Here is a 15,565-nt window from a genome sequence, read left to right on the forward strand (position 1 = left end):
TATGGGAACTGTAGCAGGAATGACAGTGGCGGCAGAAGATGACGTCATGCGTACTGGATGAAGTCATTCAAATTTCCGCTTAGCCTCAGTGTAGGTCAGTCGGTCCAGGGTCTTGTTTTTCCATTATTTTCCATTCCTTCTGTAGAATCTTACAGTCCGGCAAGCAAGGGGTATGGTGCTCTCCGCAGTTGACACAGATGGGAGGCGGGGCACATGGAGTATCAGGATGGGATGGACGACCAGAATCGCGACATCTGAGGCTGGAAGCACAGCGGGAAGACATAAGGCCGAACTTCCAACACTTGAAGCACCGCATCGGGGAGGGATATATGACTTGACATGACAGCGGTAGACCATCACCTTGACCTTCTCAGGTAATGTGTCACCCTCGAAGGCCAAGATGAAGGCACCGGTGGCAACTTTATGATCCCTCGGACCCTGGTGGACGCGCCGGACGAAATGGACACCTCGTCGCTCTAAGTTGGCGCGCAGATCGTCATCGGACTGTAAAAGAAGATCCCTGTGGAAAATAATGCCCTGGACCATATTTAAGCTTTTATGGGGGGTGACAGTAACAGAAACATCCCCCAGCTTCTTACAAGCGAGCAAGGCTTGTGACTGGGCAGAGGATGCTGTTTTTATCAAGACTGACCCTGACCGCATTTTGGACAAGCCTTCCACCTCCCCGAATTGTCTTCTAAATGCTCTACAAAGAACTGAGGCTTCACGGACAGAAAAGATTCCCCGTCAGCTCTGGTACAGATGAGATACCGGGGCGAATACGTTTCGCTGTCATTCATAGCCTTTTGTTCCTCCCATGGTGTGGCCAGGGTGGGTAACGATTTGGGGTCATACATGTTAGCTTTAAAGTGAGCCCTCGAACGCTTAGAGACTGCTGGTGGCTGGCCACCAGCAAGAGATGATGTGCCACGCTTCACTGCATGTCATCCACCATGATGCCACCTACTCCGACCATGGGCCCTCCCCACGAGTGCCACCCAGCCACAGCAAGGGCCACCTGGCAGGATGGCTATTGCTGGGAGTCCTGATGCTCCTGGGAGATGGGCATCTACTCCTTGGCACACGTGGGGAGTTAACGGCGCAGGCAACAGTAGAGCGATCCCTGTGTTGTCAGGGGGCTACAACCAACAGGTTACACGGTGGTCCCACAACAACAGGCTGACTACCATGCTGGATATTAGATGCTATAAAGTCCATGGTCGTCGCCTCTGCAAAAAGCAACACTGCACAGTGCATAGTGGAAATTGCACCCAGGAACGTATCCTTGCCCAAGAGATGGAGAACGAGCGGGACAGCAATGCGACAATGATATATCCGGCTAGAGGTCTCAATGCACGATGGACAAAATGCACCATGTAAGGCGCCCTTCCCCAATTGGCTCGCTCTGCGGGAGAATTTGGAAAGATGGAGGTCAAACCCGAGAGGGGACCATCATATATAAGCCAAAATGTTTGAGACTCCTTTTAGTCGCCTCTTACGACAGGCAGGAATACCGCGGGCCTATTCTAACCTCCGAACCCGCAGGGGGTCCACTCACCTTGGTGATGACATATGTGGAGATGACCAGCAACCTAGTGTAGCAAAAATGTAACTCACCCAAAGTTCTGACATATTTCCACTGATCGACGGCTGAATCCCAATGGTCCTGTACCCACTGCAATCGTAATTGATGATGTTGGTCAGCGTGTGAACACGTAGAAGTATTATGTAGTGGAGCTCCATGTTAAACAATGTATGACACTGGCATTTATACCAGAAATATTGTTATTTGCAATGGATTGTTGTTGGTTCTGATGAGAATAATCCTATCACTAAACTGTCCACAGTAATCCACTCTGTCTTAGCTTCACATTCATAATGAATCCTACCCCTGTTGTATCATTTTATGCTGCTGCTGCTATCGACCTATATTTATATGACCAAAAATCCTGATCTTCTTACCATTTCTCTTCACTGATTTCTACTGTATCTAGACTGCCTCTGCACTTCTTTTCTAAGTTCTCTACCACATAGACTTCTGACAGTCCACACCCCCAACAATGTTACAGTGGCACAAATTTTTCCATCTTTTCCTCATGGTCATAACCTCCTTGGCAGCTCTCCTGAATATCTGAAGGACCACTAATGCATAATCTTTTGCTAATGGGCAGATCATCATGATACCTTCCCAACTAAAGCCACATTTCCTGTAGATACACTATGTGTTATTGATCCAGTTGTTGCCATTGCCTTCTGCATCCTCTTGTTTATTATTGCTGATTCTTCCACCCTTGGAGGAAGTTTTCCATCTCAATGACAAGATGCTGTCATGAGTATTTATCCATTCCTCTGCCATCTTTTATTTGCAGAATGAAGGCTACTCCTTAAACCCTATCTCAATGACCACCACTGCTGACAATTTTTATTGAGAATCTAGTCAGTTGTTGGAATCAAACCTGGACTCTAAGTTTTGATTAGCAGTCAACCATGCTATACCTAGATACTGCACTGTGCTATGCTATGCTATGCTATACTATACTATACAATATCATACCATACCACAGCAGTGAATTGTTACCCACACTCATTCCATTATTTATATTCTGCCTTTTTTTATTCTTTAATACTTACATTTTTTGAATGAATGAAACTGGATTTGTGTGTAATAAGGTTAATTCTTTCTACCCTAGTGTCCAGTTTTACTGTGCATCTTACTAGTCTGTGACCATTAGAAATCCTGTTCCAATTTAAAGCTGAAATATTTTGCATAAATTGTTTATTATTTGGCAGCAAGTAACTAGTCTCATTTTTAATTCAGCTTGCTTCTTTCCATGTCTATTTCCAGCCTACATTTTCCCTGAAAAAAATCGTTTACTATGTATGTTCAGTTTGTTCCTCATAAAATTCCAGTATCGTATGTCTCTTCTTGTTCCTCATATCAAAACAAATGTTCTCTAACAAACAGTAATTTTTTAGCTTTGTTCCCACTTTTGCATTAAAGTCATCCATTAATCTTGTTTAGGATGTCTTGCAATTCCTCATAAATTCCCGAGTGCCGGAGACAGTGGTTTTGTATGAGATAGTTGTACGCCAAAAGCTTAAATGTACAGCAGTCTTTTCTTTGACACAAGGTCTTCTGTATATGGCGAGTGGCAATCTACCCTTTCATAATACTGTTACTCGATCCTGGATTTTCCACTGTTCATTGAATCTTTGGTAGTTGTAATCACTGTCACACAATACTGGTCTTGTCTTGCAACAGTTATGTATGCCATTGTCAGCTTAGACACAACTACTCTTGATACTGTTAACAAACAAGCTGCCTTCAATTAATTCATTCTAAGAAACTGCACTTCAATCTATAGCACTCATGAGTACTATCTTATCACAGTTTTCTCCAAGTGATAAACTGCAACAAACAATTAAATCATTGCCTGAAAGAAAAAGTGAAACAACCAGAAGATATGGTCAGATGTCATAACTTTGTGCATATACACATCACCAACAGAAATTTAAACAATTAAGAGTTGCAATTCTCCGTGACAGGCAGAATAATCACCAGATTGCATTACTACTGTTCATGTTTAGTGTTGTTAGTAAGCCTGGTAGGCTATATGTAATTGGCATGAACAGAGTGAGATGTTAAATGAACATTGTGACTGACATGGAGATGCCACTTGTAAGAAGCAGCATTATCAATAGTGTCTTTGACAACTGGTCAAATCTACAATATCCAGATTTGTGGGCCATTTGGAGGTGACAATGGTATGGTGATGGACTGCATGGGACGTAAGAGCATGCAGATTCTGGTCAACCATGCATGACCACCATAACGAAGGATTGCTGCACTGTGCACCAAGTACGTAGTGCATAATGCTGCACCCTTGGTCTGAAACTAGCAGTAGTTTGGTCAAACTAGGGAATTACTGTCCAATGTATAAGCTGCAGTTAGCACCACCAAACAGCTGCTTTTAGAGTAGTGCCATGACAGAAGCATGGGCTGCCAATGAATGGCATCACATTGCGTTCAGTGATGAATCGCGGTTCTATACTACCACAGATGATCATCGTGAGTGATAACTGGGCAAGTAGTCTCCTTCTTCCAATGTTCTGGAGAGGCACAGCAATGTTACTCCAGGTGACATCGCGTAAGGAGGAATTGGGCAGAAATTTACATCATAGTTCTTAGAGATTGAGGGAACTCTGACAGTACAACAATATTTCGAGGAAATCCTGAATCTTCATTTGTTACCTCTCATGTAAAAGTACCTTTGTGCCATTTTTTCCACTTTGCATAATTTTCTATGAACAGCCTGTGTGACATTAAGGTACTCCCTTGGACAGCAGTGTCCTCGGATCTGACACCACAGCACATGAGACCAGCTCAGACATCAACTTCACTCCAGTACCAGTATCTAGGACATGAAGGACCGGTTACAACAGTTGTGGGTCAACATGCCTCAGGAGATGATCAAATGGCTTTATGACACAATTTCCAACCAAATCAGTGCAAGCATCCAAGCCAGATGGGTTGCAGTGACACACTGATAAGTGGACTGATATTGCCATGTTCTTTATAAATCTGACTCCATATTGTAATCCCTGCAATAACATCACATACCCTCTCAAGCCATGAAGTTTTATTTCATTTCCTCCTTCCCTTCCAGGTGCTTAATTTGTCAGGCAGTATAAATTACGATGTATAAATACAAGTATGAAAATGAGTGGTGATTACCTTTCAATCTCAGGCCCAGTTTTTCTAACGACTGCTCAACTCTCTGGCTTTCATTCTTCCTCATAAACCCATTATCAATGTGAACAGCAATGACTTGATCTTCGTGCAACGCTTTATGGAGCAGAGCAGCACATACTGTAGAGTCCACACCACCACTGACTAACAACTGTAAAAGGATGTGCATCAATTACTAATACTAAATAATTTCTCATACACACACACACACACACACACACACACACACACACACACACACACACACTTACCAGTACTTTGTTGTTTCCCACAGTTTCTTTTATGTACTTAATGCATTCTATTTCTCTTCCTTGTAGAGTGTAGTTGCCAGTACAACCCGTAATATCAAACAGAAAATTTTTCAACATTACATTTCCATTTGGTGTGAGATCTACCTATAATAATGATAATTGTAATCAACAACATGAGAAGAGCTTTCAGTTTCTATCATGCTAACTAAAAATATGTACATTCAGACAAACAAATCAAACAATTCGAGGTGCATAAGTAGGAAAATGAGTCACAAGAAGGGGGGAGAGATAGAAAGAGACAGAGAGGGGGGACAGGTGGAGAGAGGGGGGACAGGTGGAAGATAGAGGGAAGAGAGAGGGGAACAGAGGGGAAGAGAGGGGAACAGAGGGGAACAGAGGGGAAGAGAGGGGAACAGAGGGGAAGAGATGGGAAGAGATGGGAAGAGAGGGGAACAGAGGGGAAGAGAGGGGAACAGAGGGGAAGAGATGGGAAGAGAGGGGAACAGAGGGGAAGAGATGGGAAGAGAGGGGAACAGAGGGGAAGAGAGGGGAACAGAGGGGAAGAGATGGGAAGAGAGGGGAACAGAGGGGAAGAGATGGGAACAGAGGGGAACAGAGGGGAAGAGATGGGAACAGAGGGGAACAGAGGGGAAGAGATGGGAACAGAGGGGAAGAGATGGGAACAGAGGGGAACAGAGGGGAAGAGATGGGAACAGAGGGGAAGAGATGGGAACAGAGGGGAACAGAGGGGAAGAGAGGGGGAAGAGAGGGGGGAGAGAGGGGGGAAGAGAGGGGGGAGAGAGGGGGGGAGAGAGGGGGGAAGAGAGGGGGGAGAGAGGGGGGAAGAGAGGGGGGAGAGGGGGCAGAGGGGGAGAGGGGGTAGAGGGGGAAAGGGGAGAGGGGGTAGAGGGGAGAGGGGGGAGGGGGAAGATGGGGGAGATGGGGAGATGGGGGAGAGGGGGAGAGGGGGAGAGGGGGAGAGGGGGGAGAGGGGGGAGAGGGGGGAGAGGGGGGAGAGGGGGGAGAGGGGGGAGAGGGGGGAGAGGGGGGAGAGGGGGGAGAGGGGGGAGAGGGGGGAGAGGGGGAGAGGGGGAGAGGGGGGAGAGGGGGAGAGGGGGGAGAGGGGGAGAGGGGGGAGAGGGGGAGAGGGGGGAAAGGGGGAGAGGGGGAGAGGGGGAGAGGGGGGAGAGGGGGGAGAGGGGGGAGAGGGGGAAAGGGGGAGAGGGGGAGAGGGGGAGAGGGGGAGAGGTGGAGAGGGGGAGAGGGGGAGAGGGGGAGAGGAGGAGAGGGGGAGAGGAGGAGAGGGGGAGAGGGGGAGAGGGGGAGAGGGGGAGAGGGGGAGAGGGGGGAGAGGGGGGAGAGGGGGGGGAAAGAAGGGGGAGAGATAGAGGGGGAGAGGGGGAAAGAGAGAGGGGAGAGATAGAGGAGAGGGGGGTAAAGAGAGGGGGGGTGAGAGGGGGTGAGAGGGGGTGAGAGGGGGGAGAGAGGGGGAGAGAGGGGGAGAGAGGGGGGAGAGAGGGGGAGAGAGGGGGAGCGAGGGGGGAGAGAGGGGGAGAGAGGGGGGAGGGAGAGAGGGGGGAGGTAGAGAGGGGGGAGGGAGAGAGGGGGAAGGAGAGAGGGGGGAGGGAGAGAGGGGGGAGGGAGAGGGGGGAGGGAGAGAGGGGGGAGGGAGAGAGGGGGAGGGAGAGAGGGGGAGGGAGAGAGGGGGAGGGAGAGAGGGGGAGGGAGAGAGGGGGAGGGAGAGAGGGGGAGGGAGAGAGGGGGAGGGAGAGAGGGGGAGGGAGAGAGAGGGAGGGAGAGGGAGGGAGAGAGAGGGAGGGAGAGGGGGGGAGAGAGAGGGAGGGAGAGAGAGGGAGGGAGAGAGGGGGAGGGAGAGAGGGGGAGGGAGAGAGGGGGAGGGAGAGGGAAGGCAAACTCAAAGGTGGGCAAATGCAAACACAAACAAAGGAAAATTGAGGATGCAATAACAACAAGATTATTAAAAGGGTGGATTGCAATTCACCATATACTGGAGATGTTAAGCTGCAGACAGGCACAGCAAAAATACTGCTATATATCTGAGCTATCAGCCAAAATCGTTTCTCCTGAAGTAGCTCGTGTGTGCGTCCAAACAAACAAACAAACAAAATATACACACACACACACACACAAAATCCATACTAGCACAACTCACACACACTTAAGCACTAAGACAATTATCCCTGGCTGAACTGCTAGCTACTGCCCCTGATGGGAGATGCAATCTGTGGATTCTGGGGCTAAGGAGGAAGCTGGAGCAGGGAGAGAGATGGGGAGGGACAGCAGGGTAGGGTGGGAGAGGACGTAATGCTGCTTCTGGTAGCATACAAGGACATGGTCGGAACAGGGTATGGCAGTTGGGCGGTTTGTGAGAAGAGGGGGAGGGGGAGGGAAGAGGAGCAGAAAAAGAAGAGAAATAGAGGAGAGGGAAAAGACTAGTGGGTGTGTTGGTGGAATGGAAGGTTCTGGAGTGCGGGAGTGGGAGCAGGAATGGGGATAGGTGGGTGAAAGACAAGGACTAGTGAAGGCCGAGGCCAAGGGGATTATGGGACCATAGAATATATTGTAGGGAGAGTTCTCATCCACACAATTCAGAAAAGACGGTGCTGGTACAGAGAACGCACATGGTGCAGGGTTTCAAGCAGTTACTTTGGTGAAGCACATTCTGTTGGGTGGCATGTTCAGCAACTGTGTGGTCCAGCTGTCACATGGCCACAGTTTATCGATGGCCATTCTTGCGGACAGACAGTTGGGTAAAGAAAGCAGCACAATTGTTGCAGCTTAGTTTGTAGATCACATGACTGCTTTCACAGGTTAGTGTGCCTTAGATGGGATAGGCGATGACTTCGGCCGGACTGGTCATCATGACCAACTATACGCTCAGCCACAATTACTTCATCTGTGAAGGCATCACCTACAAACAAATCTGTGACCCAACAATGGGCAACCAAATGGCACCATCTCATGCCAACCTATACATGAGCCATATTAGCAGGGTGCTCTAAAATTCCCTTAGAAACATCTAGCAATTATAGAGGGGACTGAGTAGATAATATTTTGAACTGGAACCCATGTCCAGAAACATACAGTTTCCACACTACAACCATTTGAAAACATGCTGGTAATGTGAACATTGTTACAAGTTATTTATTAGGTGTGATCCAGAACATACTAGACAGTGCTGAGGGTAACATCTATTGCCTGTGCAATTGCTTGTGTACTTGTTGATGGGTTCTCTTCAATGTGATGCAGTAACGCAGTACGGCCTCTTCCAATTCGGCTGTGCAATACCACCTCAGAGCAGTCACGCTTTCTTATACTGAAGGTATACATTTCTCAAAACCGTTGTGCAATTGTGGCAAAAAGGGTATGCGATGGAGTTGGACATTGTGGATAACAATCTCGATAAAGGCAATGAGGAGCTCTTCCATTAGCATGTGATTTGCCATACAGAAGCATCATGTCAATATATTCTGCAAATGTGTATTCAACCATGTTGCTCTAACACTCACAGAAAAATGACAGGCTCGAACAAGGTCAGAGAGGTAGGACAGATGTCAAATTACATCATCCAATCTGACGTAAGCACCGCCCCCCCCCCCCCTCCATGACTACCTTGTTGCATACCTATCTAGTAACTTGTTTTCAAACAGATGTAGCATGGGAATGGTATTTTCTGGACATGGGTTCCAATTCAAAATATTGTCTACTCACTCCCCTCTACAAGTCCTAGAAGATTGTAAGCGGAATTTCAGAGAACCCTTTAGAGCAATCCTTCCTATGCACCCAGAATCCCAAATCCCTCAGCTAGTTCTGATTCGTTAATGACGTCTATGTGATCTGGATGGAGAGTGAGGACACCCAGATTCCTCCAGAACCACACCACCTTCTCTTCAATGTGATGCAGTAACACAGTACAGCCTCTTCCAATTCGGCTGTGCAACACCACCTTAGAGCACCACAGTCACACTTTCTTATACTGAAGGTATACATTTCTCAAAACTGAGGAGTCAGGGGACTCAATTGACATTGTCCTCCTCAACCCAACAAGCCACATTCATCGATGCTGACCTCCACTTTAAAGATGGCTACATCAGTACCTCTGTCCATATCAAACCTACCAAGCACCAGCAATAACCCCCACTTTGACAGCTGCCACCCATTCCACATCAAGAAGTTCCTTCCACACAGCCCAGCCACCTGTAGCTGTCACATCTGTAGTGACAAGCAGACCCTCTCAATATATACCAAGGGTATCACTGAGGCTTCACAGACCGAATTTGCCATCCCAACCTTGTATGAAAACTGATCTCTGTGCCTTGTCTCTCCAGTCATCTAACACCTATCACAGTCCCAATGTCTGGCCACAAAGAAGCACTTCCCTTGTGACCCTGTACCACCCAGGACTGGAGCAACTGAATCACATTCTGACAGGGTTTCGACTACCTCTCATTGTGCCCCAAAATGAGGCATGTCCTTCCCACTATCCTTCCAACTCTTTCCAAAGTAGCATTCCACCGAACCTACACAACATCCTTGATTGTTCCTACCCTACCCCTGCTCCCTACCACCATCCTCAAGGCCCACATCCCTGCAATAGACCTAGATGCAAGACCTGCCCCATACATCTTCCCACCACAACCTACTCCAGCCCAGACACAAGCATTACCTATCCCATCAGAAGGTACAGCTACCTGTGAAAGTAGTTATGTAATCTACAAACTAAGCTGCAACCACTGTGCTGCTTTCTACGTGGGCAGTCTGTCCGCATGAACACCCCTTACAAACTGTGGCCAAAAGACAGCTGGACCACCCAGTTGCTGAAAATGCTGCCCAGCACAACGTGCTTCCCTTCAACAAATGCTTCACAGCCTGTGCCATCTGGATCGTTCCTAACACCACCAGCTTTTCTGAATTGCGCAAGTGAAAACTCTCCCTGCAATATGTCCTATGTTATTCTAACCCCCTTGGCCTCAACCTTCCCAAGTCTCTGTCTTTTACCCACACACCTCCCTCCCTGCTCGCACAGTCTTGTATTCCATCAATACACCCAACTAGTCTTTCCCCCCTCTATTTCTCTCCTTCTCTACTCTCCATCCTCCCTCCTCACTGCTAACAGTCCTATGCCATCCCCACCATGCTCCCACTAGCAGCATTACACCCTCTCCCACATCTACCTTGCTATCCCACCCCTCCCCAACCTCCTCCTTACCCCCACTTCCAACAGATTGCTTCTCCCATCAGCTGCAGCTCCTTACAGTCCGACCACAGTGGCCAGAGAAAGTCATCATAGTGGTGTGTGTGTGTGTGTGTGTGTGTGTGTGTGTGTGTGTGTGTGTGTTTCCTACTTTTAGAAGAAAGCCTTTTGTCCAAAAGCTCAAATATATTGCAGTGTTCTTGTTGTGCCTGTCTGCAACTCAACAAATCTATATGAAGAGTAGCAATCTAACTTTTTTATAATACAGTGGAACTTCAATTTCATGTTCTCCAATTTTATATTTTATCTGATTCTACGCAATAAATTCACGGCCCCTGCTAAAAACACATGCGACCAATGATAAAAATTCACATATTCTCGATTTCTTCCTAGTCAGCTTTACCTCGATTCTATGTTCTTGCTCAACATCTCACTTGACTTCTTCACACTTTCATCCTACTGATGTTTAATGTGACTGAACAAGTTATAGGTGGCACAAAAGACAGACGGTTCACACTGCAAGTGATAGCGGAGTTAAAGGAATATTTTAGGCCTCTTGCGGAGGGGGAAAGGGGCGGGGAGGGGGGGGGGGGACATGTTACAGGAAATACTGACTGAATCCACAAACAGCGTCACCAACACAAGTTGCAACATTTAGCTTCACTGCACAATTATACAATTATGAAACAACTACTGCTAGGTTGGGGCAGCAATTTAAAAACAGGACATTCAACGCGAAGTGTTCTGGACCGAGGCAATAAGTGCAATATGTGATCAATGGGCCCAGCTGCCACATCATCTTGTGCCGCTTATAGCTCTGTCTTGTCTTTTTTAATATATTTCCGATGTACAGTATTAAGCAACAATATCGATCATCACTCTTTTAAATTCAAACATCAAGTCTCAAAAACTTATGCTTGGTCAGAATACAAGAAACGTCGGCCATTTCCGGCTAGTGAGCTCTTACTGGCTGGCAATTTGTTACATCACCCAATAGCCAGCGCAGCCACCACACCACACTAACAAATGTAAAATGAGCTCACCTACTGAATGTGTGGAGTGGAGAGGGGTAGTGGTCCTTGAACAATGGTAATGGCAGGTAGGGTGAAAGCATTTTGTGAAGTGCTGAAAATATACTTTTCGTACAGGTCAAGTGCCATGGCAGAGATGTCACACAGAAATAGAACAATGGTTCTGCGATAGCACGTTTTAAAAGACTTTTGTTTACAAATCTGATACAATACAATTATAGCAACTGTATACACTACTCACGAATACACTTTGCACCACACACTGTAGACTGTAAAGATTCACAGCAATGACAGATGTCATGAAGAGAAACTGTGGTGCTTGAGCTTTCTTTTAAATTTACACTTTACACAGTGTAGAGAAACACACTGAGCAAACTTCAAATAAGTTTGTAACGTCAATTGGTGAAGTAACCTCATTTTTTCACATCTCTGTTTCTCTCATCGACAGAACCCACCCCACACATCAGATTCCGACGCCATTCACTGTACTTCACAGTTTAATTCACCACGTTCATCAATTTTTGCTTTTTTCTGGGTGAGCACAAATGAAACATCTTTTGAAAAACACATGTTTTGACATATAATTTGTGGTCATAGCATGTCAGAAAACAGCTCCATTACCTTGTATCCAGATACCAATTTCAATTTTTTGACAAGTTTTTACTTGCTGTTACACACCTGTGATTTTTTAAGAACTGATGAAATTAATTACCACAAATTACTGTATAAACATTGCACTGTAGATTAAATTTCCTTCTTTTTTACAGATTTTATACGATGTATTGGAGAAGATAATGAATTTTAATCAGATACTCCAATTACACACATTTTTGCTCGTATTTGGGAGGTTTCAATGTTTTCCTCGACACTGCATTTTTCTCGATTTTGCATTTTTTAAGTCTGAACTGTACAATAACATAAAATAGGGGTTTCACTGTATTGTGAGCTGCTGAAACAGCATCATAAACAGGGATGGGAGTTACAGAAAAATTGGGATAAAAGCAAAAACACCCATGTTAAAGTATTTAACCCATAGACAAGTGAACAATACATAACTGGAAAATTTCAACAAAGAATTAAATCCAACAAGGAAACCACAATACAATATAGATTATAAAAAAAGTGCTATCAGATGCAGGTGCACTAACTTTACTAATTTTCACAGACAGAGCAGTCAACATACTGCAAATAAGGTGAAAATACAACTGGACATAACTAGGTAAAAAAGGAAAATTCGTCATAGAAACGCAGCTGAATCTAAATAGAATTCTGTCTAATCTTGAAAAGCTCTACATTTTTATTTTATAATGAAAGACAAATTCCCAATCTGACCTTACAGATTATACTAAGCTAGTACACATTTTAATTTTAAATGGACTACTGTAATTTAATGGGGGCTTACATCTAATATATTAAATTCCTGTTGTAAGACTAATAACATTCTTCTCGGTATAAGAATCTTTGAGTGTAAAAATGATGCCAAAAATGTGAAGGGGTACATAATGTAGCAAGTCGGCCCACAAAGCAGTGCTTGTGAAAAAAATGTTTTTAAAATTTTGTTTTTGTCCATTTTTCAGAACCGTTTGAAAAACATTCAGCTCAAGAGGCAACTAATATCAACTGGTAAGTATGCTAATCACATTATCAACATTAATGTATTACCTCAGGATGAAATTGCACACCATACAGTCGCATTTTGTCATTAGCTATTGCTGCTGTACAAACACTTGAAGCAGCAACTATTCTAAAGCTCTCTGCCACTTTTTCTATACTATCACCATGAGTTAAGAGAACTTTTTGGACTTTTTCTAAGCCTCTGAAACAAAATAACAACTGTAATTCATAAAGCACTAGCATACTGGGTCCAACAATTTAAAATATTCAACCAAAATTTACTAACATTGTATACAAAGTGAAGTTGACACACTTAAGACAAAACCACACTCATTTGTAACAGATAAATTAATGGGAGAACAGTTATCTGCACAGCGGAAAGACAGATCATCATTAATAAACAAGTCACTGTTGAAATCAGTCAACTCACACAGCACCTAGGTGTGACAATTTGTAGGTAAATGAAATGGAATCATTACACTGACTTAACTATAGATAAAACTGGTGGCAGACTTCATTTAATTGTTAAGAGTGTAATCAGTCCACAGAGGGAACTGCTTACAAAACACTTGTGCACTTCATTCCAGACTATTGCTCAAGTGGGTGGTATCTGTACCAAATAGGACTAATAGGAGATATTGAATTTATACAGAGAAGGGAAGCATGAATGGTCACAAGATTTGTTTGACCCAACAGGGAATGTCATGTAGGTGCTGAAAGAACTGAACTGGCAAGCAGTTGAAGACAGACACAAATTATCCCATGAAAGTCATGCTTAGAGTGTTCCAAAACCCGAATGTAAGTCAGTAATCTGGGAATATCCCCTACAAAATTGCTCCCATAGGGACAGCAAAGACAAGTGTAGACTACCGTATTTACTCGAATCTAAGCCGCACTTGAAAAATGAGACTCGACATCCAGGAAAAAAAAATTCCCAAATCTAAGCTGCACCTGAAATTTGACACTCGAAATTCAAGGGGAGAGAAAAGTTTTAGGCCGCACCTCCAAATCGAAACAAAGTTGGTCAATTGTAATATGAGACACAATTTAGGTCGAATGAATGATGATACAGCTACAGTAGTTTGGTTCGAGTCGTAAGCTTAGCAGTTAAGCTTTACCAGGCAGCCATTACTATGCGTCAGGCACTCCGTCCGTATTTGTTAAGCTTTACCAGGCAGCCATTACTATGAGTCAGGCGCTCCGTCCGTATTTATACGCTTCCGTTTATGTCACTCTAAGCTGAAAATGCATTATTGTACTGTGTCGTGCATTGTTTGTCACATTCTGATAATGAGTGTTTACGGCCTGTCGCCTCTCGTGGCATGGCTTGCTTTTGTGCACGCTACCGCCACTTACAATTTTAAAAAATGAGAGAGAAATCTTCTCATTAGCAAAACAATGGCAAGAGACTGCTATTTGTTGTTACTTACACTGCTGCTTTCTTTGATAATGATCAACACGAGCTAAATAATAGACTGTGTGTGATAGAAGATGTTCTGAACAAGAGTTTAGCGAAAATTTTTCTCCGTTTGAAAATCTTTGCAGACGCCTCTTTAGTACATTAGATTCTGCACAGAAATTAGAGTCATCTTAGATTTAAAAATCTAGTCAATTGCTGTGCTTCATTTCTGACTATATCTGTATTATTCTTATGCCTAATAGAGATACAAACATGACATGATATGATATGTATATTCTTCCGCGTTTGCCGTTGTCTCACTCTAGTTTTGTAGTTTATTAGGCAGACAGAATTTAAATGAGATAGCAGCAAACATGAAACAATACATGGCAAAATGTTTATATTCGTGTTATTCTTATGGTGAAGAGAATACTGCATGTGATTCACAATTCAAAAAAGGAAAAAATTCAGAACGTAGAGTTGGCCATATTGACAAACATCCCAAACAGTCTTGCCAATCGGATTTTCATAGTACATTGAAATGCTGCTACATTCGAAGATGAACAATACGGAATTTGTATTTACTTCGTTGGATACTGTATGAAAATGCAGTGGTCGAAACTCGGGGCGGAGAAAAAAAGCTCGTCTTCCACCTTTTTTTTTTTTTAATTCGTTTACTGACGCAGAGGTTTTGGCGCCAGTATTTATCATTGTGCCTGCAAAACATGCTTGTGTAGCGCTACATATATTTGACGGCAGAAGTTAGTTGTGGCGGCACCTACCAACATTTTTCAGAACTTCCGCTTACTTTGCACTCGATTCTAAGCTAAAGGCGGTTTTTTGGATTACAAAAACTGGAAAAAAAGTACGGCTTAGATTCGAGTAAATACGGTAATTACAGAGCACACAGAGCATTTAAGCAATCATTACACTGGGCAACAACCAAAAAAACGTCATGGGTTTCTCAGCTGATTTAGACTAATTTTGGTGTTCTGAGTCCGAATATCACATTGATTTTGCTCTATCAGGTCAACTTTTTGAGATACAGCCATAGGCCTACAAGACCATTTTTCCCTGAAATGTAAGCCTTTTTATAGGCTTCAATATGCTAATATTAGGGGTTTTAAGGGGATTATTCAGGACATGTGAAAACAAAAGAAGCCTTTAAGATTGTAACAGTTAATCATTCCAATAGATGCCTTTTTTTCTTACTATAGTATAAAATTTATTCTAATTTTTATTGTCTGACAGTCAACTACATATTTCTATTACTATTTCAGATTGATATGGCTTCTGCGCGACGTT

General features: G+C 44.3%; 1 protein-coding gene across 7 annotated transcripts in view; it reads right to left on the reverse strand.

Annotated features, from left to right (window-relative positions):
• Window positions 1–15,565, reverse strand: part of LOC126236972 (GMP synthase [glutamine-hydrolyzing]) — a 187,011-nt gene that overhangs the window by 107,469 nt on the left and 63,977 nt on the right. For all 7 annotated transcript variants that reach the window (XM_049946685.1, XM_049946686.1, XM_049946683.1 and 4 more), the window contains 3 exons: window positions 12,910–13,063; window positions 5,002–5,145; window positions 4,736–4,901 (listed from right to left, as the gene is read on the reverse strand). In XM_049946685.1, the coding sequence (XP_049802642.1) occupies window positions 4,736–4,901; window positions 5,002–5,145; window positions 12,910–13,063 (464 nt within the window). The remainder of the gene's footprint in view (window positions 1–4,735; window positions 4,902–5,001; window positions 5,146–12,909; window positions 13,064–15,565) is intronic.

Source organism: Schistocerca nitens, chromosome 2, assembly GCF_023898315.1.
Source record: "Schistocerca nitens isolate TAMUIC-IGC-003100 chromosome 2, iqSchNite1.1, whole genome shotgun sequence".
In the NCBI taxonomy this organism is placed as follows: Eukaryota; Metazoa; Arthropoda; class Insecta; order Orthoptera; family Acrididae; genus Schistocerca; species Schistocerca nitens.